Source organism: Macaca nemestrina, chromosome X (assembly GCF_043159975.1).
Source record: "Macaca nemestrina isolate mMacNem1 chromosome X, mMacNem.hap1, whole genome shotgun sequence".
In the NCBI taxonomy this organism is placed as follows: Eukaryota; Metazoa; Chordata; class Mammalia; order Primates; family Cercopithecidae; genus Macaca; species Macaca nemestrina.
In genome coordinates, this window is record NC_092145.1 from 81,894,555 (window position 1) to 81,920,946 (window position 26,392).

The window sequence follows — 26,392 nt, forward strand, 5'->3', positions numbered from 1 at the left end:
GTGTGGCTGGAGGGACGCGTTAAAGTGTAGAGTTTGTTTTCGTTCATTTTTCCTGTGATTAAAGTTCAACTGCTACCTGTTTAAAATAACCTGTTGTAATTATAAGACATATTTTGTACATCGCATCATGGTAACCACAAAGCAAAAACCTATAATAGGGACACTAAAATATAAATAGCAAGGAATCAAAATTTACTACTAGAGAAAACCACATAATAGCAAAAGAAGACGGTAAGAGCAGAACAAAGGAAGAACAGATCTACAAAAATAAAAATAAAAACAAAACAGGTAACAAAATGGTAGTGTTAAACTTTTACCTGTCAATGATAAACTTGAATGTAAATGGACTAAGTTCTACAATTAAAAGACATAGAGTGGCTAAAAACACGAGCCCCAACTATATACTGTCTAAAAGAAACTCACTTCACCGACAAAGACACACACAGACTGAAACCAAAGGGTTGGAAACAGACATACCATGCAAATGGAACCCAAAACAGAGTGGGAGTACCTCTATTTAGATCAGATAAAATAGACTGAAAAAGAAAAAGTCAAAGAAGGCCATTGATATGATGTTAAACAGGTTAATAAAGCAAAAGGATATAACAATTGTAAATATATGTTTGTATATATATACATACGTTTTTTAACAATTGTATATATAGTAATATATATTACAAAATATATATTTTTAACTGTAATACATTTGTAATATATATTTAATTGTTAAATATATTTTTAACAACTGTAAATATATATTATAAATATAATAGTAAATATATATAGTAAATATATATAAAGTAAACATATATATATTGTAAAAATATATATATTTATAAATGTTGTAAATATATGCACCCAACACCAGGGCATCCAAATATGTAAAGTAAATATTAAAAGACCTAAAAGGAGAGATTGACCATGATACAATAATCGTGAGGGACTTTAATACCCCACTTTCAGCAGTGGACAGATCATCCAAACAGAAAATTAACAAAGAAATGTTGCCATTAAACTGCACTCTAGACCCCATGGACCTAACATATATTTACAGATCATTCCATCCAAAAGCCACAGAATACATACAGGAAATGCAGTTCTAAGAGGAAAGTTTATAACATAAATGCCTGTGTAACAGGAGTGGAAATATCTCAAATAAACAACCTAATATTATGCCCCAAGGAACTAGAAAAAGAACAAAAAAACCCAAAGTTAGCAGAAGAAAAGAAATAACAAAGATCAGGGCAGAAATAAACAAAATAGAGATTTTTTTAAAACAACTTAAAAATCAAAAAACAAAGAGTTAGCTTTTTAAAAGATAAAGAAATTGGCAAATCTTTAGCTAGACTAACTTAGGAAAACAGAGAGAAGACTCAAATAAAAATAGAGATAAAAAAAGGAAACATTACAACTGGCACAACAGCGGTGGAAATGATGATAAGAGACTATCATGAACAACCATCTGCCAAGAAATTCAAAATCTAGAAGAAAGAAGTAAGTTTCTGAACACATACAAGCTATCAAGATTGCATCACAAAGAAATAGAAAACCTGAACAGGAACAATAAGGAATAATAACATTGAAGCAGGAGTAAACACTCTCCCATCAAAGAAAAGTCCAGGACCTAATGGATTAGCTGGTGAATTCTACCAAGCATGTAAAGAACTGGTACCAATTCTTCTCAAAGGCTAAAAACAACAAAAAAAAAATGAAGAGGAGGGAATACTTTCAAAAACATTTTATGAGGCCAGCATTACTGTAATTCCAAAGCCAGACGAGGACATTACAAAACAAGAAAGCTAAAGACCAATATCCCTAATAAGCATGGATGCGAAAACCCTCAACCAAACACTAGCAACACATTAAAAATATCTTCCATCATGACCAAGTGGGATTCATACCAGGGATGCAAGGTTGGTTCAATATATGTGCAAAGTAATAAAAGTGATGCCTCACATCAATAGAACAAAGGACAAAATCCATACACTCATTTCAAGAGATGCTGAGAAGCATTCAAAAATTTCAACATCCCTTCGTGATAGAAACTCCCAGCAAAGTGGGCATAAAAGGAACATACCTCAACAAAATAAAGGCCACATATGATAAACCCAAAGCTAATATCATACTGAATAGGAAAAAGTTGGAAGCTTTTTCTCTCAGAAAGAAAAGAATGCTGACTTTCACTACTTAAATTCAACTTAGTGTTGGAAGTTCTAGCCAGACCAATTAGGCAAGAGGAAGAAATAAAGAGCACCTGTATTAGTCTGTTTTCACACTGTTGATAAAGACATACCCGAGACTGGTTAATTTAATTTTTTAAAAGGGGCTTAATGGACTATCAGTTGCACATGACTAGGGAGTCCTCACAATCACGATGGAAGGCAAAAGGCACATCATACACGTCGTCAGGCAAGAGAGAAAATGAGAGCTGAACGAACAGGGAAACACCTTATGAAACCATCAGATCTCATGAGACTTATTCACTACCACGAGAACAGTATGGGGGAAACCGCCCCCAAGATTTTATTATCTCCCACCAGGTCCCTCCCACAACACGTGGCAATTACGGGAGCAACAATTCAGGATGAGATTTGGGTGGGGACACAGCCAAAGCATATCAGCATCCAACCAGAAAGCAGGAAGTCAAATTGTTCCTGTTTGCAGATGACATGGTCTTATACAGGGAAAACCCTAAAGACTCCACCAGGTAACTATCAGAACTCATAAGTGAATCTGGTAAAGTTGCAGAATATAAAATCAGCATACAGGAATCAGTAGCATGTCTGTTTGCCAATAGCAAACTATCCGAAAAAGAAATCAAGAAAGTAATTCCATTTACAATAGCTACAAAAAACTAAAATAAAATAAAATCCCTAGCAATAAACTTAAGCAAGGAGATGAAAGATCTCTACAGTGAAAACTGTAGAACACTGATAAAAGAAATTGAAGAGGACAAAAATATATGGAAAGAGATCCCATATTCATGCACGAATTAATATTGTTACAATGTCCGTAGTAACCAAAGTGATCTCCATGTTCAACATTTGACATCCCCGTCAAAATACCAATGACAGTCTAGACAGAAAAAAAAAATCCTAGATTTGTATGGAGCCACAAAAGATGCTCATAGCCAAACCAGTCACAAGCAGGAAGAACAAAGCTGGAGACAACACACTACCTGACCTCGAAATACACAAAAGCAACCAATACAACAGGACACTGACATAAAATCAGATACATAGACCAATAAAACGTTACAGGGAATCCAGATATAAATCCACGCATTAGCAGCCAACTGATTTTCTACATGGGAGCCAAGAACATACATGGAGGATAGGACAGTCTCCTCAATGGATGGTTCTGGACAAACTGTATGTTCACAATCAGAAGAAAGAAACCAGACCCCTATCTCTCACCATATACAAAAGTCAAATCAAAATGGCTTAAAGACTGCAATGTCAGACCTGAAACTCTGAAACTTCTAGAAGAAAACATAGGGGAAACATTTCACTAAATTGAACTGGGCAAGGATTTTTTTTTTTTTTTTCAGTAAGGCCTCGAAAGCATAGGCAACAAAAGCACAAATAGATCCAAAGGATTATATCAGACTATAAAACATCTGCACAGCAAAAGAAACGATCAGTCGAGTACAGAGACAGCTTACAGAAAGAGAGAAATAGTATTTTCAAACTATACGTCTGACAAGGGGTTAATATCCAGAATATATAAGGAGCCCAAACAATAGCAAAATTCATCATAATTCAATTAGAAATTGGGGAAAATGCCTGAATAGACTTTTCTCAAAAGAAGATGTGCAAATGGCTAACGGATATATGAAAACACTCAACATCACCAATCATCAGTGAAATACAAATCTAAACCACAATAGGATATCACTTCGCCCCAGTTAGAATGGCTGTTATCAAAAAGACAAAAAGTAACAAATGCTGGAGAGGATGTTGAGAAAGAGGAACACTTATGCACTGTTGGTGGGAATGAAAATTACTACAGTCATTATGGAAAACAGTGTGAAGATTCCTCAAAAAATTAAAAATAGAACTGCTGTGTGATTCAGCAATCTCATTACTCGGTATATAGTGAAAGAAAAGGAAATCATCACGTTGAAGAGACATCTGCACTCCTGTGTTCGTTGCAGCATTATTCACAATAGCCAAGATATGGAATCAACCTAAATGCCCATCTACAGATGAATGGATAAAGAAAAGTGTGGCTTGTATATACAATGGAATACTATCCAGCCATAAAACCAAATGAAATCCTGTCATTTGAGGCAACATCGATGAACCTGGAGGACATTATGTTAAGTGAAATAAGCCAGGCACAGAAAGACAAACACCACATGACCTCACTCAGGTGTGGAATCTTGAAAAGTTGATTTCATGGAAGCAGAAACTAGAATAGTGGTTACCAGAAGCTGGGGAGGGAAGCGGGTGTGGGGCAATGGGAGGGGTTGGTAAAGGGTAAAAAGTTACGGGTTAGATGTAAAGAACGAGTTCTGGTGTTCTATTACACAGTAGAGCAAGTATAGAAAATACCAATGTAGTGTATACTTCAAGATTTTAAATCTAGAAGATTTTAAATGTTAACACTGCAAAGAGATGACAAATGTTTAAAGTGATGAATATGGTAATTGCCCTGACTTGATGATTATACAATGTATACAGGGATGGAAACATCACACGGTACCCCATAAATATGTACAATTATCTGTAAGTAATACATTTTTAAATCGTGAATGAAAAAAAAAAGTTTAAGAGTGTACCTGAAACTCTTACAGGTGGAAAGCTCTGTAAGGGTAGAGCTCATTATTGTGCCGCCAGTCCTCATTGTGATCTTGGCGCATGGAACTATGGTGATTCTGTCCCCAGTGTGCAGAGTATCTCTGACACCTAACTCAATAAGTATTCATTAAATGTAAAGAAAACCAACCAAACAAAAAGAAAACTGAGGTAAATACTAACAACCTCACCTGGTTGTGGCGAGGCCTGAATAAAGCAGCCTGTATGAACACCCCAAATGAAAAGTGTCCATACAAGAAGACACAGGAAATCAAATGCAAACAGAAGTGAGAGACTGGGAGCAAACATCTTCTTCAATTATAACAGACTAAATAATCATATTTGCAATATACAGAGAGCTTTGATGAGACAGCTCAAGAAACGCATGGGAGAACAAACAACAATAAAAAAGCTAACGAACAATCTGAGCAGGCCATTTATAGAAATACAAACGGCCACTATGAAGGGAAGAGGAGCTCCACATCACAAGTCATAATGGAATTAAGATAACAATGTGATTCCACTTTTCAAACTGCAACTTGAGAAACATTTAAAATTATAATGATACCAATCGGGTATCATATACTGAGGTTCTGACGCTGGTAGTGTGAATTGGCACAGATTCACGCTATGCACCAAATGTGCACTCCACATTTGGAGTGCCATTTGTCAGGGATTAAACGGTTTAAATATATTTACCCTATGGTGCATCCCCAAATTCTTTCTTCCTCCTGACACCAATCTTAACTAGAAGTAGGGTGGGAAAACTGATGCTTCCTAGACCAGAGGCCTGGCGGCTCAGATGCCACTGTCTCAAGGCCCATCACAGGGTCCTAAAAGGGCTCTGTCAAGCCCTTGACAAACCCTTGGGCATCCTCAAGGCCAGGACCTTGGAAGGCTCCTGTAGGCTGAGCCTGAGCCTTGACTGAGCAGCCCGACTCAAAAATTACAGCTAAAAATCTCAGGGCTCTGTGAGACACAGTTTTCCACATCCATGCTTCCCTCAAGCGCCCTACGGTGGCTTCCACTAATGCACAGAAGAGAAACCTGGAGTTTGATTGTGGATCCCCAGCAATGCTGGGGTTCTGCTCACTGGGAATTTAGGAGTAGTTTCAGGGTTGTCTACTCACTGAGTTTCTTGACATGAAGATGGAGCTGGTGAGGGGAAAAATATAATTGGCAAGTACCCCGGTTTGAATTTCAGTAAACCTTAAAGATAACGATGCACAAATAGATCTTTCCTTTAGTCTTTAGGCTTATATAAGTAGAGTAATGTGAAAATCAGAAAACATCACTTGCAATTAGTCATTTAATCATCTATGTGAGAGTCACGTTGTGGGACTGGAAGCTGATTAGAGTGGGTTCAAGGCACACTTGGGAGAGAGGAAAAGGAAGCGATGATACTAGTCAATGAGGCAGCTCAGCACTTGAAGGAGTTTATGAGAATGTATCAACTGCTTGAAAAGAGCGTACTCATCTACAGGAGGAGAGGGTGAAGATCCAGGCCAAGGACAGGCGGATGGATTTTCACCAAGGGGACAGGCCTTGAACCAGAGGCCCAGCACAATGAAGAGTTCTGCTGGCCTCTGACAGTAAATCCTTTCAGACACCACATGTACATCGCACTTCTCAGAAAACATGAACTTCACTGGCATTCCTGCTGCTGCTGAGTCCTGATCTGACTGTATGGAGAAAGCCGCATTCCCCAGACTGGTGCGCTCAACTTTGCAAGGTGGGCAGTTCCAGTTTGTAGCCTTCTCAAGGAAGAGCAAACTCTTAAGGACCTGGTGAGCCTGATTTCCCTCCAGTGTGGCAGATAGTCAGCCCCAGGAGAGCTGGGATCTAGATTTCTAGAGTTCGTTGCTGTATCCCCAGTACCTGCAACTGATCCTGGTGTGCAGATAACAGGCCCTCGGCGAACACCTGATGAATGAAGGAAGCAATGTTAGTGCTGGCTAGAATGATTTTTCCCTATTTTCCTGAACAGGACTGGCTCAGCTGAAGACACTATGCCCTTGGTTTATTTTGCCAACAGCATAGAGGACCCATCCAGTGGCACAGGCTTGCCCAGGGAACCTGTTCTTCTGAGAGGGTGTTGGAGGAACTGGATCCAGGGAGCCCTGGCATGTTTCACCAAGTGCTTCAGGTGAGAGCCCCTGCTTCTCTCACTGCTCACCGCCAAGCCCACCAAGAGAACCTCAGGCCAGGCCACAATCCCCAGGGCTCCCAAGGGTCCACTTGTCCCTCTGTTTTCCTCCCTAGGGGAGGTTACCGGACACTTGGAAGCTGAGACCACGGGGGCTGCAGACACAGAGCCGTGAACGGTGACTGAGCCCCTTCTGCTGCTTCATGACCCTGCTCACCCCAGTGGGCCTGAAATAAATACTGGCACACTTGACTCTTTTGGTGTTATATTTGATGTCCCTCTCTACATGAGGATCCACCTCCTGTGATTTATGGTTTGCCTCTTTCGGTGGAGGTGGCAGGGAAGGGGGTCGTTGTGGAGAGAGAGTTAGGCACAGGGTACCTAGCTAAATGGGTTGCTGTCCTTGTGCCTTGGAGCAGTACTGCATGTCCCCCAGTCACTTTTGCAATAGCACAGTGGTTGATGGACAGTAAACAGCTACTGGTTTCAAACACTTCATATAGGGTGGCTGATGTGCACTGACTGAGTGATAACCCTTGGGCCGGGGAGGAGGGCTGTAGGTTGAGGAACAAGGAGGTGAGGTCAGAAGGAAAGAAGATGTCGTAGAATGCACAGGAAAGGCTTCAGAGGCATTAAGTTATAATTTGAGCACAACAACCCCCACCCCAACCTTGGAGAGAGCCCCTCCAACACATGGCCTCATCCATCACCTCAGGTTGTTTATCTCTTATTATGATACCGTGTCTCTTTGTCAGCTGCCCCTGATATACATTGCAAGAAAATAGCAGCAGTAGGAAGAGCTGAGTCTGGTGGATGCTTCCCAGAACTAGAAAAAGCCCAGGCTTCTCTGGGATGGCTCTGCTCCTGGCTAAGGTTCTGCCGTGGGAGTCCAGCCACCTGCAGTCCCGATCCCCATGGCCTAATGGAACCACTGGGTTCCTAGGAAACTCACAAGTTCACCATGCCACCCCCTAGCTTGACACATTTGGCTCTGAGACTCGTCGGGGAAATGTGGAGTGTTGGGGTCCTGAGAGCCCCACCTTCTCTTCTGTTTTCTACTTTTAGAGTATTGTACTACTGAAATATTTCAAACCTACAGAAAAACAGAGAGAAGAATAGAGCAGTCACCATCCCTACTTAAAAATGCTTTGCTATATGTGCTTCACATCTCTCTCTCTGCTTTTGAGTTAAATACATTATGGAGACACACAAATCATTCCCAATCTATACTCACTCCTCTCCTCCCTAGAGTAGGTCCCCAATCTTAGGCATCTGAACACCTCTGGGTCTCCATGCAGCTTCAGAGCAGCTCCTTCTCTGGCATGGGTGCTCCTGCATTGCTTTAGAGATGCTTCTGTGATGCCTGCTGGAGAACATGGGGGGATTCTACCCAGAATCCCAACCCAGAGGGCAAAAGCAAGAACATCTCAGCAGCTTTCACAGATAACCCTGGACCCAGGCCTCTCCCACCTACACCCGTGTTCTCCTGAGGTGCACCCTGTCTCAGTGGGAGAGCTGAGCTCTTCACCTCTCTTTTACCAGGAGAGGCCTGGAGCACCATCCTGGGTCCCAGTCCCACCCAAGTGATGGGTTTGTGCTTCAGTCACAGGGAGCAGGTCCATTTTCAGCTGCTGTGACATCTCACGGGCTCAGTGGCGGGGAGTAGCTGGTAGGGATGGGGAGGAAGGCAAGGCCAGGCAGACTCGAGTCCTGGGTCTGCTGGAAGAGAGGTGGGATCAGATAGATGCAGGCCACATAGCACAGTCGAAGGTGGCCCATCAACCATTTGCTCCGTCAAGGCGGTTGATACCCAAAGGGACTCACTATACTGAGGTGGGTGCAGGAGCAGGTGTGGTGGGCAGCCTTCCAGAATGGCTTTCAAGGATCCCCCTTCCTGGCACCCATGCTCCTCCTATGGGATTCCCTCCCCTTCAGGGTGGGCTGGACCTAGTGACTTGCTTCTAACAAACAAAATTTGGCAAAGGTGATGGTGTGTCATTTCCATGCTTAGGCTGTAACAGGACTGTGACTTCTGACCTGCTGGCATTCATTCTCTCCCTCAGGCTCTTCTTGTATGCGTGCTTGCCCAGATGGAGAAGGCCAGCTGGCGAGGAGCTGATGGAAGCCTCTGGCCAACAGCCATAGAGGAACTGAGGCCCTCAGGCCAGCGACCCACTAAATCCTGCCAACAATCACATGAGTGAGCTTGGAAGTCTGTCTTTCCCCCAGTTGAGCCTACAGATGAGGAACTAGATCCTGCCAACAGCCACATGAGTGAGCTTGGAAGTCGACCCTTCCCCAGTCAGGCCTACAGATGAGACTGTTGTCCCTGGGCTGGCAGCCTTGTGAGAGACTGGGAAGTAGAGGATCCAGTTAAGCCATACCCGGATCCCTGATCTGCAGAACTCTCAGAGAAAAACTGCTTATCATTTTAACTTGAAAGGTTTGGGGTAGTTTTTCTATGCAGTAGTCAATAACAATTAAGACAGCAGGAATATCTGGGGGCTAGGGACTGGGTGCAAGACACAGAAGGCTCGATTAAGGCTGGGAGGGGTTCTTGGGTGCCAGCTTGGGTGCCAGGGTGGTGCATGGTGCACCCATGTTTTAGTCAGACCTGGGGTCAAGTCCCAGCTTTTTCAGTAAATATCTGTGTGACCTTGGACAAGTATCTTGAAGTCTCCGGCCCCAGTTTAGAGCTCTGTAAAATTTGACTGACATTGAACTTCCAGGACCGTTGGAAAGATAAGTGCCGGCTTAAGTAATCCACACGAGAGAGTGTGTGATATGTTTTAGGCCCTCAGTAAGTGGCAGACATGAATAGTAATAGAGTTGACCTGGGACTCTGCATCCTCCTCTTGGGAGCTCCCGGGTGACTCCGGGTCATTCCAGTGCCAAGAAACAAAAACCAAAACCCAAAAACAGTGCAGGAAAAATATCTTCCTAGCAAGTAGGACAAAAGCATCTGTTCTCCAGGAAGAGAGGCCCAACAGAGTGGATACTTTTCCAAAAATTCTGGTGTGAGGGAGGCAGCCCCAGCAGGCTGCAGCTCATAGGCCATATCCCTTATGCAAAGGACCAAATGCTCTCCTCCCTCCCTCCCTAGATTCTTCTCTTCCTCCCTGCCCCCATTCATCCCTTCCTCCCTCTCTCCCTCTGTCACTCCCTTCCTCTCCCTCTCCTCACTTTCTCTCTCTCTCTACCTTCCCCTCTCACCGATGCCTGATTCCAATATCTTAACCCCACAACTCTGCCTCTTTGCACTCATTTGACCCCTACTAGAAACCCAGCCCTTCTTTATGTCATCCTGGTTTCATTCTAGATGAACCCATATCAATGTCCTCATTATGCACTGTTTGCCAGCTTCCCCAGCCACACAGGATGGTATCTGATCACTGGCTTCTAGGGGACAGCTTGGGTGGGCATCACTCTGACCTCACCATTGCACTTTAGAGTTGGTGTGTTTAGAAGGCCCAGTGTATGCACTGTAGAAAACTGCACAGGGACGGGAGCCCAGGACTCATCCTGGACCAGTAATGGAGGCTTCCTTCTATACCACCCAGATCCAAATGAGATGATTCTGTAAGAGCCCCTTTCTATCCAGGACATCGTCTCTCATCCCTCAGACTTTCCATCTGGACATCTCAACTCTGTTCCTCTCCTACAGCCTCGTCTTCCTCCACAGTATGGCTAAAATTTGCCTTCAGGACCCTCGAAAATGACTGTTAATTCTGCCCTGCCTCAGGGCCTTTGCATTATGGCTCTCCTCTGGAGCCACCATTTCCTTGCTCAGCCTTTCACTTGTTCTTTTGATCTCTGATGTTCCTACCCTCAAAAAGAACACGTCCTTTTTCCCTTGGTAACATGTCTCCTCTCCACTAGGCCAGTCCCAAGCACAGTGTCCTCACTTGACTGTCTCACCATAGTAATACATTTTCTCTCTGTGTTACCTTGAGGAAGTTGCTATACCTTTCTGGGCTTCCATTTTCCTATCTATATGATGAAATATTTGACTAACACACAAACATACTGTGTACCCTTCTCTATCATAGTATTTCTCGTGCTAGACTGCCCCCTCTGGCAGGTTAATTTGCACAACTGTCCTCATCTGGGCTCTCATCTCTGGAGCATGAGCTCTGCCTTGTTAGTCCTGGAACAGCCAGTACCTGGACACAGGGCTTTATCTACGGCATAGCACCAATAAATCTTTATTGAAGAAAACGAATCAATGAGCATGTGTCCACTAGAGCTTTGCTGTGCCTGGACTCTCCGATCTGGGATAAGGGTGAGAAGTATTCCTTTTATTTCCTCTAGCTTGGAGCCCAGAGCCTCCCGCTCAGCAGGGGCCAGATGTTTTCAATGTCTGGACTCAGAGCTGTCTTCCTGGAGGTGCTGAGGCCTTTTCTCCAGTCCAGAAATGAATCTGGGCTGGCTGAATATAGGTAGGGCAAGGGATATGAGACTGTGTGGGACACACATATGGATGAAGCTACCACTGCAGCTTAAAAGGCTCAGGCCCAGGGGACAAGATTTGAGGCCACCTTGTTCCCTCCTTCCCTTGGGCTCAGAGGGAGGACCCTTGGCTGCAATGATACCACCCTCCAACCAATCCGGTGGGTTACGAGGGGCCATAACTTGGAAAATAGCAGTCGAAGTCGAAACCCAAGTGGTCATAGTGGGATTTAATAGAGCAGGGCTTGGTGACAAGGGGACCTCACCTCTAGAACACACACACACACACACACACACACACGAGAGAGAGAGAGAGAGAGAGAGAGAGAGAGAGAGAGAGAGAGAGAGAGAGAGAGAACGCCAGCCTGGAGCCCCCTGTTCACCACCCATCAGAGGCTGATTCACACACCAAAACACCCTCACACATTATATCCTCAGAAGCACAACACTGCTGCTGATTGGGACCTGGCTGCCATGAACCTCCTCAGGCGGTTTGCTGTGATGACCCATTTGCACAGGCTGTTGATTTCTAGAACTTCTCAGGTTCAGGGGAAGACAGGTTTCATCTGTCAGTGTTAGTCACAGTGCCCTCACTTCACTGTTTCACCATAGTGATACATTTTCTCTCTGTGTTGAGCAAGGTGCTATACCTTTCAGAGCTTCCATTGCCCTATTGACATTCTGAAATCTTTGGCTAAATGATCTCCAAATTCTTGTTCTTCTCAGACATTTGGTGACCCTGTGGCTTAGGGGACTGTTACATTCACAGCTACCTGCTGTGTCAGCCAGTTGCCTAGTTGCAAGTGCCCTGGGGGCTATTATGCCTCCCATGAGCCCTAATGCAAGTATTTTCAGTATCCTCTAAGGGTACCCTCACTATCCCCTAAGATACTGCATGACACCATTGGCATCTCACCCTGCCTAAAATGGCTTCTTTTCATATCCCAGAGCTACAGAATGGGTGGGCAGCTGACTAGAGTCTCCCAGGCTAGGTCCTTAGGAGACTACACACACACACACACACACACACACACACACACACACACACACACATATATCCCTATCTTATGTCCCATGACAGACTTCAGAAACTCTAGGCCAGGGCCTAGACGCAACCCAGAAGATCCTCAAGGCCTGGACCTTGGAACTCAGGCTAGCCCCTGGTTGAGCACCCTCATTCTAGAGAACTGCAGCAGAGGAACTCGGGGTCTCCACTGGGACACACGTTTCTAATCCGGCACTGCTTCATGGTAGCCAATCTTGACTGCTACAAGTGCACAGAATAGAAACTGGGTCAGCTTATTTGCAGTTTCCAAAATCACCTCAGTGGCCTGGTGTTTGTGCTTCAAGCGCTGTTCCTCCTCTCCCTTTCCCTGTCTGAATGCTTTCCTCACACATTTCAGGCATCTAATCCTCTGGGAAACCTCCACTGACTCCATTAACATCCCCAAGGCTGAGTGGGTGTCCTGTCTGAGCTCCTCATGGACCCCGAAACTTCCTCCTGTCACTCTCTGTTGTACTCTGTTGTGCCTTTCTCGGCCTCTCCCCAACCGGCCCACTGGAGGCGACATCTGAGTATGGGCTTGCAGACATGACCAGTCCTGGACCTTCACAGATTCTGTAAGGAAGGCTTTGTCTCAAAACCTTTCATATATCAACCACCAGATTAGCAAATATTTCAAGGGACAAATAACATCAAGAGAGACGGTGAAGGACAATGAACACTATCCTACACTGCTCCTGAGAAGAAATTGCTGCCACCTCTTTTCGGATCCATTTATCAATGGTTACTCAGTGTTGAAATATTTCTAGGGTTTTGTGCCAGAATTCCATTTCTGTGTATCTCTTCTAGGGCAACACATCCTCTGCGAACAAAGATATTGGAAAAACTTTTGAGAACTTTAAAAGCTGGGGAAAAATGTGAAGGTCGTTGTGTGTGAAAGTAGTTAAAGAATTATGGCATATCACTTAGAACACTGTGTAGAAGTTTAAAATGATGAGACAGTTCTCCATGAACTGACAGGAGAAGTTCACCCAGACTTGCTGTAAAATGCAAAAATCAAGTGCCACACAATACGTGCATCATGAGCCAGTATGTATCTTATGGCCCCATAAAAGACAAGCATAGGTTTCTATTAGTGCATGTATGTGTATGTAAATGCATTGATTGAGGAATTTTTGAGGAAACATATTAAACCATTACTGAGGGGTTGGTGACGGAGAGGGGTGGACAAGGGAGACTACCGTTTTATCTGTGTTGTTTTCGGACACAAGGATTATTTGCATAAATAAGACAATATTGTAAACAGGTGATATACCTGTACTTACTAGGTCTTTAATAAAAAGAAACTGTTATTGTTTGTAATCATAAGAATCACTTCCCCTCTTGCAGGAGCTTCTGCGAAACTCGCTTGCAAGTCAACAAAATTGTATTGAGATCCTCTCACGTACCCAGTGCTTTCACACATATAATTTACCTGTAATTTATCCAGTTCAATCTCGGGGCTGGCAAAATCCAGTTGACCCCTACTCCCTGTAACATCCACTCCAAATTTAAAATATCAACTTTTTCTTGAATCCCTACACACTTGTTTAATCTCAGCTGAGGGAGACATGGTATAAAGCTGGGGGCTGACATGGTAGCCTTTCTCGATATAAATCCCATCCATCTGCAGGGTGGTGTGGGGCGGGTCTTATCACCATCACTCATAGCCCCTCCCTGACTCTTTGCAGAACTCTGGGTCCATTCAAGGCAGTTGCACAGAGGCAGCTTATTTTCTCAGAGGAGATTCAGAAAGAAAAGGAAATGTTACTGGGCGGGACAACAGGGTTGTCCACCTCACCCGCCATCAGGCTTCGGGGACTGAGCAGCCTGGCCTCCTGGGCCAGCCCGGGTCTCATTTCTTTGAAAAATCACTAGGTTGGTATATTAGTCTTCTCGGGCTGCCGTAACAAAATGTCACAGGCTGGGTGACTTAAACAACAGACATTTATTTTCTCGCAGTTCTGCCAGCTGGGAAGGCCAAGATCAAGGTGCTAGCCGATTTGGTTTCTGCTGAAGGCTCTCCTCATGGTTTGCCTCCTCCTTGCTAAGACGTCACATGGCCTTTCCTGGGTGCATGCAGTGCAGAGAAGAGGAGACATCCCTGCTGCCCAAATGTCCCTGCAGAAGCACAGTTGTCACTACCTCGAGATATGACACGTACAATGAGCCCTGTGGCGTCTCTTCTCATAAGGACACTGATCCTGTCGGAGCAGGGCTCCACCCTTATGACCTCATTTAACCTTAATTGCCTCCTAAAGGCTCTAGCTCCAGATACAGTCCCATACACGGTCAGGGCTTCAATGTATTAATTGCAGAGTGGGGGAACGCAATTCAGTCCACAGCAGTTGGCAAGGTTTTTTGTTGCAGACCCTCACTTTCTGGCGTTTCTGATTCTCTGCTGTCCAAATGTCCCTGCAGAATCACAGATGTCACTACCTTGACACACTGACAGATACAACTGGCCCCGCATCCTGCCTAAAGCCACCTACTACCACATCCCAGGGTTACTAAGGAGGAGGTGAATTGGGTCTCCCAGCCCAGAGGCCCTGCTGATCGATGTCACCGCCTTAAGCGTCATCATAGATGTCAGAAACCCTGGACAAGGCCCTGGGTGCACCCTGGAATATCTTAAGAGGTCAGATCCTTGGGATGGTTCCCCAGGACTGATTCCGGCCCCTGAGAAAACTCACCCAAAAACTGCCTCAGAAGGGGCTCAGGGACTGCGTGGGGCAGTTTTTCTCGTCTTGTTCTGCCACCTGGTGGCAGTTGGCTGCGTCTACAAGGAGACAGGTGGAAGCTCCACAAAATCTGGGCCTTTCTTCCTGGGAATTTCCAGCACTTTGGAACAACCTTCCTACTTAGAAAACGACTTTCTTTATATGAGAATGAAAGTTGTGCTGGGAGATGACAGTGTAGTTATTTGGGTCTTCATTTCTATCCATTTTTAAGGTAACAATTTAAACCCAGCTTTTATCAAGCATTTAAACACAACTTGCTGGTTTGTTCATTCGAATCACATAGCTAGTCATATACAACTATAAGAAACACTACTTGCACTTGTTCATTTGCTTCATGCTCAATTAACTCCTAAGTTTCAGTGGAGTGGTGTAGGAGAAAATCTAACTGGGGTAGATTGAAGGAGAGAAAGGGGAGATAGGACAGACAGTGAGACCTGCTCACTTCTTGGAGGAATTTCTAAGTATTTCACAACACTTGCCTGGAAATTCACAGGATTTTGTACACATCAGGGGGAATTATGTCTTTACATGAAAGCTAAGGGCTCTTTACCTCTGATTTGCACACGAATCCTATGAATCACAGGGCTGTCTGAAACCATTTGAACCCTCCTCTCTGCAGCATACTGTACAAGTGACCGCTCAGGCTGTGCTTCAACACCTCTAATGTTGATCATCCCATTACCTTACAAAGCCAGCGATGGCCTGGCTGTTGGCAAGGACATCTTCGTGTGAATCCCATTTGCAGCATCTGCGGTCATGTTAACCTCTTTCCCGGCTCCCTCCCCTGCCCTTGTCTCTCTGCAATTCTGGGTCCATCTAGAACTCTGGGGTGACACCCCAAGAGCAGACGTGATGGCTGAGGTCCAATCATAGGCTTTTGGTGGATATGTATTTGGGGGCAAACACACAATGCTGCATTTACCTCCACACTATGAAGATATAAAGAGCCTTCAATACACATCGATTACTCATAAATGTCTACGTCTTATGTATCAGGATCACTCTTACAATTTCATCTGTAAGGTTCAACTATTAAATGTGAGAAAAACAGTGCACAGTAATGTGACAATAGTGTCCACATGAATGAAGTAGGGTGACCAACCGTTCCAGTTTCCCTGGGACTGAGAGCTTTCCCAGGACAGGGGCCTTTAAGTTTTAAACCTGGAATGGTCCCACTCATGGCAAACTAGGACCATGGGCGACCTTGGCATGCAATGAATCATTCATTGCCAAATACAATGAACTACCTGTAGAAGACCTCTACACATCATGCTCTCTCGAGGAGGACCCTCGGGGTTGTTTTGCTCGGCAAGCAGAAACGTGACTCGAGCCTGCTGGGAGGGCCAGGAGGAAGAAACAAAGGAAAGAAAGATTGGAGGAGTGGGAGTAAGAAACACAGGAACAGACCGAATGTGACATACCAAAAATGTATCCCCTACTGGAGCACAAGGCTGTAGGAGGGAGGGACGATGAGGCAGGGGCAGAGGGGCTGAATGGGGTGTGGAGGGGGCAGGCCTTCGGCCTCTTTACACCCGGCAGAGTGATGAGCTTCGCCGATGTCTTCAATGAAGTCCTGCTGGTCCCTACCGGCACATCACACACTCCCGGAAGCATGATCTTCACTCCCTTCCTTCCACCTGCTGACCTGGTGAGTCTGGCTTCCCTCCATTGTCCTGGAATGTCCCCTAGGAGGCTGGGCTTTGGTCTGTGCAGGTCACTGCTGCATCCCCAGCCCCTGGAAGAGGGCCAGAGATGCACACAACAGTTATTGGATGGGGTGAAGGAAGCCAGGGATGGGAGGGACCGTTAGGATCTGGCTATTTATTCTGGCTTTTAGAATGTGAAAGGGCCACAAAAAGACGCTGAGGAATGGGTGGCTGCGTCTGATGCCACGGAGGACCCATCCAGTGGCACAGCCTTGCCCAGGGAACCTGCTCTTCTGCGAGGGTCTTGGAGGAGCCGGTTCCAGAGAGCCCTGGCATGTTTCACCAAGTGCTTCAGGCGAGAGCTCCTTCGGAGCCAACCCCTGCCTCTCTCAATGCTCACCACCAAGCCCATCCGCCTCCCCTTCCTCTTCCACCAAGAGAACCTCAGGCCAAGCCAGAAATCCCCAAGGCTCCCAAGGGTCTACTTGTCACTCTGCTTTCCTCCCTAGGGGAGGATACCAGACACTCAGAATCTGAGACCACCGAAGCCACAGACACAGAGCCGTGAACGGTGACCAAGCCCCTTCTGATGCTCCATGCCCCTAACTCGCCGCAGAGTCCCAGTCACCGGACCTGAAATAAATGCTGGCACGCTTGACTGTTTTTGCTTTGTGGCATTTGATGGAACTTTCAACACGTCGGGTGAACTGGGGGTGGTCAGCTTTGGCAGCGGTGGGGTTGTAGAGGGAGAGAGCTAGCATCTTCCTTAGGCTGTCCGCCCTCCTCCTCGAGGCAGCGCTGCTTGTTCTTGGGTCCTGGTGGCAATGGGCTGTGGCCAGTCAATGAATTTTCCACAGCTGGCGGCTCTGACCCTGGTGAGGCACTTACATGCAGGAATGAGGACGGATTAACATCTCACATGCAGGAATGAGGACGGAATAACATCTCTCTTTCCCCTAGCAATGCACACCATCTTCATAGCTGAGGAAAACTGGGCGGTGTTTACGGGCAGAGGTGGGAGGGTCATGTGGAGGAAGAATCTGTGGATCTCAGAAAAGGCGTTAACCCCTATACTGACAAAGAGTTCCCAGGCCCCCCTACGCCACCGCAAGACAGAGAGCCCTTCCAACAGACGGCCTCGTCTTCAACTACGCATTGTTCGTTTTCATAAGAGGAGGGCTTCATTCTTTTTTCTTTTGCCCTCCTAAGGTGACCTTGATATGTGCTGCAACATAGTATCAGCAGGAGAATTCTGCAAAGGGGGTTGCAGCATACTTCTTCCTTTAACCTGTTAGAAATTGCAACACAAGCAATCACCAAGGTCAATGGAGAGACGGCGGGCCTTTCAGACACACAGTAATGGGTGGGAGGCCCTCATAAGGGCCCACGTCAAATTACTTTGATCTGCTTACTTTCTGAATGAGGAGCTGAGTCCCACTGGTGCTCCCAGAGTGGGCTTCTCGGCTTTGCAGGCTGGGCAGCTCTAGTGTCTCAGCATGCCCAGGGGAGAGCAACACTCTCGAGGACCCACTCCCACAGGAGGCTGACCCATCCTCCCTGCTGGCACACTCTCTTGCTTCTCTCTCATTAAGACTGAAATAAATCTGGAAGTGTTTGGTGGTTTTATGGGTCAAGATCTTTTTACACCTCTTGAGAAAATTATTTAGTTGGGATAGGGTTGGCTGTTGGAGATGGAGAGGAGCTTAAGACATATATACGTATCTGGGCTCATGTATGTGGTTACAGTCATGGGACAGCATTGCTTGTTCCTAAGTACCTGTTAGGACTGTGGCCTATAGACAATGCTTTTTCCACAGGTATCTTGCTATGGCCTTGAGGAGGGCAATTCAGTGTAACAACGCAGAAAAAGTATCATCTCTCCCTGCCCAAATGCATACACCCTTCATACCTGACAATGTTTATTGGCTTCAAATGGAGAGCAGGTGGCTTGGGATTTGGAGGAAAGGCCTCAGATTGAGGTACACATAATCGGCTCCCACTATCCCCACCCCAAACTAAGACAGAGCCCTTCCAAAACCCTTTCCCCATTCACCTCAGATTGCATGTTTTCATATTATGATACCTCCACCCCCGCTGCACCACCCCACCACCACCACCACCACCTCCAGCCTTTCCTTGACGCCAGCAGAGGAATGCGAGTGAGGGGTTACAACGTAATATTATCTGGATCCTACATATCCTAGGGTAGGCCCTGAGAGAACTGGTGCCAGGATCCCACGGTGTTTGTGACGAAGGGCACAAAAAGGCTGTGCAAGGCCAACGGGCAGGGATGTAAAACATGCACGTCAATCTCTAAGAACTGAAGATAATTTTAGGCTAGTTATTATGATCACTATACCCACCAGGACCATTCTAAGGCATGGAGAATACTGGTCCTTTGAAAACCACGCTGGTGCTGGCCACTGTAATTTTGGTAGGGTTTGGCCTTCATCAGATCCTTCCCTGCTCAGGAAACCTCCATAGCTTCCTGGGCCCCCCAAATCAGGTTAGAGCCATCAAGGCTCTTCCTGGCTTCGCTCCAGGCTAGTCTAGACTTCTCTCTCACCCCGACAAACAGTTTTCCCTCGATATAAACAGGGTAACTTATCCATTCTAACATCTAGGCCTTTGTTTCTTAAAACAACAACAACTAACTGTAGTCATATAACCCACTGAGCTCTGTCTCTCCCAGGCTTCAGGGGCGAACATCTGCTCAGTGGCTTCTGGGAATCAGCTCCGGTGAGGGCAACACTTACCCTCTTGCCCATCGCTCCTTACGGATGCTGAATATAAAGCACCTGCTGTGTGCACTGTGGAAACTGCACAGGGACAAGAGTCCAGGACAGCTTCTAGGCATGCCACAGGTGGAGTCTTTTCTCTGGCTCATCCAAGAGCCAAGAGCAGCTGCTTTCCAAAGAGTCACTTTCCACTACACGTGTATTTTATTATTATTATTTTTTAATCTCTCAGCCATGAAGTCCACCAACTGAGGATCATGGCTCCTGTACAGGTCCCCACCCCCAGATCCTCTCCCCAGTCTCCCGAAATTCTAACCTTCCAGTTCCACTGAAGAACATGGATTGCTCCCGACGCCCACAATACCCTGCCTTGGGGACACACTGCACTTACTACTCCTTCAGTGCTTCAGATCTCAGATGGCATCTCACTACAGGGTAGCCCTCCTTGTTCCCAGACATCCGCCACCCAGGGTTAAGTGTCTCACCTCTAGGCTCCCAGACCACCTGGTCCTTATCCTCATCCCAGCAATTAATACATCAAACTGCCACATCTGGCTGATTTACTTACATGACAGCCCCATCTAGACTCTCAGATGTGGGGCAGAGGCTGAGTCTGGTGCATTCCTGTATCTGCAGCGCCCGGCACAGTGCCTCACATATAGTAGGTAGTCAGTAAATGTATGTTGAATAAATGAGTCGATGAGCAAGGTGTCTAATTCATTGAATTTTTATTTTTCCCTACATTCTGGAGAACTAGGCAAATACAAGCAGAGAGCGGTTGTAATTTTGTGCAACAGACACTGACCGGCTTTTTATTTTATCTTTTTATATTTGGAGGGGGGGAAGGATTGTACTGGTAAAGTCTCTCAAACCTTCAAAGAACAGCTTATTCCAATGCTATAATAAGTTACAGGCATAAAATGAGATAGTCTCCCAATTTCTTTTATGAAACAGCAAATCTCTCCTGCTAAAACCGAAACAGAGAAAAATAAAACATTTGACCAATGTCATTCATAAACCTAGATGTTCAACTTAAGTACTCAATCAAGTGTCTATGGAACAAAGGATTTTGAAAAAATGCTTAAGGATGGCGTTTGTTTCAACTTTGATACAATTCTGCCATCATGTAGTTTTAACCAGTTTACTTCCTGTAAATTGATCGTCATTATAAAACAAGTTAATTAAGGCAAACAAAACTTTGCAATATGCAAATTGAAAGCTAAATCACTGAGAAACACAAATAGAACTGGAACACAGATACCATGGGCGGCAGGTTCTCCCTAACCCCACTCTACCCTTCGACTCTCGAAAAGTCAGGACCCCAGCGCCCACTGCTGTGGGGCCCTTTTGACTATCTACAGCAAAACAAAGTGAAGACTCAGCCTCAGCCTTCACTGCTGGCAGGAGGAGTCCCTGACGCTAGCCTGAGATTGCAACCACCCTGGCACTGTCCCGGGTACTGATAATTGCTCCAGCCATGGCTCTAGCCCTGGCACTGGCAACTGGCACTTGCATTGGTGCTGGTGCTGATGCTTGCTTCAGCCATGGCATAGGCCCTGGAACTGGAACTGGCACTAACACTGCCACTTGTCACGTCACCAACGGCAGCTGCCATCTCGGGCACGGGGTATCTCCTCCTCTTCTCTCAATGCCTCATTTACTGCCACGGAAAGGAACCGGGGTGGGTGTCCTTCACTTTGGTCACAAACTTCGGGACTTCCATCTGTCTTGTTTCCTTTGAGAGCCCCCACAAGAATACCTAGAGCGTGGGATTACTGTGGGACACCTATTTGTGCACCAGGTACTTCTGCTGCACACTAGCTTTGGTGATGAGCTTCACGGACTCCCCAAAGACGAAATGCTTTTTAGACGAAATGTGCCTCCAACACCCTCAACACCTCCCAGACCACCTCCTCGGGGACACAGCTGGCCTGCATGAAGATGGAGTCCAGAGTAATCATCAGGAGCCGGGTCTTTGGTGTGCCCTGGTCGCCTGTCAGGCCCCAAACCAGGGCAGGATCGATTTTTCTCATAAAGACATAGGAGTGCTCTGCTGAATCAAGTTCCTTCAGATAGAACCCAAAGACTAACTCGGGGAGGTCAGAGGCTTCCTTGAAAATCTCAGGGAGGAAGCTCCTGTACCTTTTGATGACATACTTCAGCATGTCTGCCCTTTTGATCGCCACCGTCTTCCGGTTCTTAACCAGCAGGTACTGCACCAGCTCAGCTACTTTCTAGCTCACAGGGCCCCTGGGCATGCGCATCGGGGATGTTGGGGGCCCGCGGGGTACTGCGGGGGCGGGGGCGGGAGGCTGCGGGGGCGGCGGGGGCGCGGGGCGGGGCAGACAGTTGCCTAGGGGTTTCTGGGGTCTACAAAGGAACTTTCAGAAGCACCTGAGCAGGGGCTCCACGCCTCAGAAGAAGTGCTCCCAGGGCTCCGGGGAGCACTTGCTGTCCCCGCTGCAGGCGCCCCCATGGGGGTTTCTTAGGCAAGGAGGAGAGGAGGAGGCCACCGGGCCTCTGAGACCCGCAGGCCCTGGGTGTCACCTCTACCGCGGACGTTCTCACCTGCGGCTTTGGCTGGCCCAGGAAGCAGGAACTCTGGGAAGAGATGCGCGTCCACGGGCATTCGGCGGCCTGAGCGCTGTGTGCCAGGCCGCGAGGACAGTGACGTCGCCGCGGCTGCTGCGGCGGCTGCTGAGAAGACCCGGAGACCCAGGGTCTTGAGTTGGAGACCGCCGCCCTCAGACCGGCAGGAGGAAGAGGAGGAAGCGGGAGGGGAGGGGGCTAAGCCTCCGCCGCCCGGGTCTTCCCGGAGCTGTGGGAATGGGCGGGCGCCGCCCCGCAGTGCCTCTTCTGGCAGAAAACAGTACCGCAGGCTAGAGCCTGAGGGATGCGGGGGCGCTGCTCCCAGAGGTGGGGCTGCTCATGTGAGGCTTGAAAGAGACCATAAGCCTAGAAGCCAGGCCCAGTGGAAGCGCTTAATGACTGTTACCTGTTGTGATGAATCCGATCATTCTGGATTATCTTCGTATCCCTCCTTCTCTCCTGTGGAGAATACTCCCTAAGAGCGTAGGCATTTCTGTCCGGCGGCTGCCTCTGCAGCTTCCTCTTCAGATCATCTACCTGAAGCTGCTTTGCTCAGTGCCTGGCCTAGAGTAACCACTTAGTGAGTTTTCCTTTGCGTTCGTTTCATTATTATAGCGTACATCGTATCTACATTGCTTGCACCGTGTGGTCATCGAGATGTGGAGGAAGGACCCGGGAAACAAGTGACCTCCATGGAGAACTGAAGATATGTTTCCTTTTCTTTATGATCAGTGGATCTGGGGTGCACAACATCAGTTCTCTTGTGTATTATTTCTCTCCTACACAGTCTGGAAAGTTATTGTTAATTGTAATCTGACTTTCCAAACCACCATTCGCATAATGACATCCTCTTCTTACTTCTCTTACTCCCATGTCACTGCGCCTCATCCTTTCTCTACAGAGCGCGCTCCCATTTCAACTCTCATCTGAGATTTGGGGACCTTAAATGGACTCCTGCTTTGAGGTCAGCCGCTAGGAAGCCTGCAAATAAGTAGCAAGAAGACTCCTCCACTCCAGCAAGTGCGTTCTCTTATTGTATCTTGTGGTACAACTTAGCATTCCTTTCTTTCATCCTAACCTTTCTAGACAGTAACCAGCACAGCCTCCTCACACATAACAAAATGGTCACGTTGTTGTTGTTGTTGTTGTTGTTGTTGTTGTTGTTGTTGTTACGGAGTCTCGCTCTTGTCACTCAGGCTGGAGTGCAGTGGTGCGATCTCGGCTCACTGCAACCTCCGTCTCCTGAGTTCAAGCTTCTCCTGCCTCAGCCTCCTGAGTAGCTAGGATTACAGGCGCCTGCCACCACGCCCGGCTAATATTTGCACTTTTAGTAGAGACGGGGTTTTGCCCTGTTGGCCAGGCTGGTCTTGAATGCCTGACCTCAAGCCCGCCTTCCTCAGCCTCCCAAAGTGCTGGGATTACGGTTGACCTTTTTTTTTTTTTTTTTTTTTTTTTTTGACACGGAGTCTGGCTCTGTCGCCCAGGCTGGAGTGCAGTGGTGCAATCTCGGCTCACTGCAAGCTCTGCCTCCTGGGTTCACGCCATTCTCCTGCCTCAGCCTCCTGAGTAGCTGGGACGACAGGCGCCCGCCACCAGGCCTGGCTAATTTTTTGTATATTTAGTAGAGACAGGGTTTCACCGTGTTAGCCAGGATGGTCTCGATCTCCTGACCTCGTGATCCGCCCTCCTCGGCCTCCCAAAGTGCTGGGATTACAGGCGTGAGCCACCGGGCCCGGCTTACGGTCGACTTTTATATAGCAATTGTTATACTTCGCAATAACATGTACTAAATTTCCATATAATGTCCACGCTTGCACTTCAAATTTCTTCCATTGATCTAAATTCTGTTGTTGCTAATTCTGCTGTAAAGATTTAGAAACTGTTTTTGTGTGAGTAGAACTAATTCCCCCCTCACTATTCTTCTTTTACAAAATTTTTTCAAAATATTTTGGAAAATGTTGTCCTCTATAAGAACTTCAAAATCAAAGTTTTCAAGTTAAAAAAAATATCCCTGGCTTGAATTTTAACTAGAATTTCTTAGGACTTATAGTTTACTATGAGAATAAATAACATCTCAGTAACACGAGAAGATGGAGGCTCCTCAGCCACAAAATATAGCATGTTCTTCATCTTCTTCCATTGATTCTGCTTTTTAATCAGAATACTTCAGTCACCTTTTAGTTTGCTTTATATAGCTTTTGCATAATTCTTACGTTTGTCTTTAAGTTTGGCAGTCTTTTTAGTTTCATTACTGCTATGAATTGTGTATTTCTCATTATATCTTCTAAGTACTTATTTCTGACATACAGGAAGCCTCCTGGTTTTGTATACTTTGGGGCATACGGCCATCTTAATATCACCTCTTTAATCAGAATGCTTTTTCAGTGGATTCTCGCACATTTTCTAGGTAGGCAATCACAGTCTCTGCATATTGTTAATACAATATTCATTTTCCCTTTTCTTATCACGCTGACTAGGACCGTGGTACCCTGTTAGCTAATAGCGGTGATGTGAAGCTTTTTTGTTGTCGTTGTTCCCACTCTTCATGGGAAGGACTCTGTTCATTTGGGGCTAAATATGTTGTTGGTTTCAGATACCGATTGTGACATTTATCAACATATTGTCTGTCAGGTCCAAGTTACTCCTTCTTTGCCCTGCTTTGTCACACTAGAGGTGATCCTTGTGAACCTTTCTCCTATGCCAGCTAACAGAATGTTAGGCTCTGGCCATAGAGAGCACTGGGGGTGACTCTACAAATCCCAGCAGGAAAATTCGTCCCTCCTCCTAGTAGCAGTCTCCTGTTTGATGATATTCACTGAAGGAGATCAGAGACCAGTGCAGGCAAGCTCCAGCTGCACCTCCAGACCATGATCTCCCTACTATCAGTTGCCTCTGAACAGCTCCAGCCTTTGCATGCACCACCACCGCCCACCACCTTCCTGCCTTGGCGGTCTCTTCCACAGACCAGCAAAGGCCCACACTCTCTGGTAAGTTTCCACACCACTGGCAGGCTGCAAGTTCTTTTGGCAGCCACATCCTCTTCAAAGAGGTCTGATTCTCAGCTGGGGAGGGACGGTGAACTCTCCTACTCCTTTATTGCCTGCTATTCCTCATCCTAGAGGTAGTAGCTGCTCTCTTGCAACTGCTACTCCTGGACCCCTTAAAGTTCTCAAAGTTCTCTTTTATGCCTTGTAGTAGGTAACCTCCTTCTACCACTTAGCTATGTTTTGTATTCACTGTGCTCTGTCCAAATAACCTTCATGGTTTCTCTCTCTTGATTGGGCCCCGACTCACATACCACTTATCAACCTGGAGATGTTTCCCTGTAAACCAAACTTTTTAGCAGGCTTTCTTCTTCACCTTCACCGCCAACTCCTCCTCCCTCTCCTTCATTTTCTTCCTCTTATTCTTGTTTGCCAATGTACTTTAAATTGCATCAAATGTCTTGTCATTATCAATCAAATTATTCACATGGTTTTTCTTCCATAAGGGCTTTTTATATTTAAAGAAGCCTGGAAAATGCAGACAACAGAAACAAGAGATATGCATTAGAAATCATTGCAATGGGTGGGGTGCGGTAGCTCTTGCCTGTAATCCCGGCACTTTGGGAGGCTGAGGCACACGGATCACGAGGTCGGGAGATCGAGACCATCCTGGCCAACATGGTAAAACCCCGTCTCTACTAAAAATATAAAAATTAGCTGGGCGTGGTAGCGCGTGCCTGTAGTCCCAGCTACTCGGGAGGCTGAGGCAAGAGAATCACTTGAACCTGGGAGGCAGAGGTTGCAGTGAGCTGAGATCGTGCCGCTGCACTCCAGCTTGGTGACAGAGCGAGACTCTGTCTCAAAAAAAAAAAAAAAAAAGAAAGAAAAAGAAAAAGAAATCATTGCAACGCACTGTAGTGGGAATTATACAAGTTTCTTTAAAACTGTAACTGGTGAGTCTTTGGCTGCAGACTCTCATTAAGATACTGTAAGTACTATAGAATCCTCTCTACATTGCCCACTGAACCCAACTGCTGGTTATGTGGAGGGTTTTAGCCTGTGAGGTGAAGAAGAGCTCTGTTCCCTGGATCGCTCCCCACTGTAGTATTTGCTCACAACTGCTCTCTGTTCTCCCCATGACCAATCACCCAACCTCACCAAAAAGCTATCCAATCCACTACTGTGTCCACAGACAGACCTGAGAGGGCCTCTGCAGGCCAAGGAAAGAGGAAAAGCCAAGGCCAAAATGCTTTACACT

General features: G+C 46.2%; 1 protein-coding gene across 3 annotated transcripts in view; it reads right to left on the reverse strand.

Moving 5' to 3' along the window:
• Positions 1 to 23,115, reverse strand: part of LOC105464746 (doublesex- and mab-3-related transcription factor C1) — a 71,087-nt gene extending 47,972 nt beyond the window's left edge. For 2 of the 3 annotated variants that reach the window (XM_071089228.1, XM_071089232.1), the window contains exon 1: positions 22,130 to 23,115. Coding sequence is in view for 1 of the 3 variants with exons in the window: in XM_071089229.1 (XP_070945330.1) it covers positions 22,130 to 22,190 (61 nt within the window). In the remaining 2 variants the exon portion in view is untranslated. The remainder of the gene's footprint in view (positions 1 to 22,129) is intronic. The other variant, XM_071089229.1, reaches the window with a different exon arrangement.
• Between the last annotated feature and the right edge of the window lie 3,277 nt (positions 23,116 to 26,392).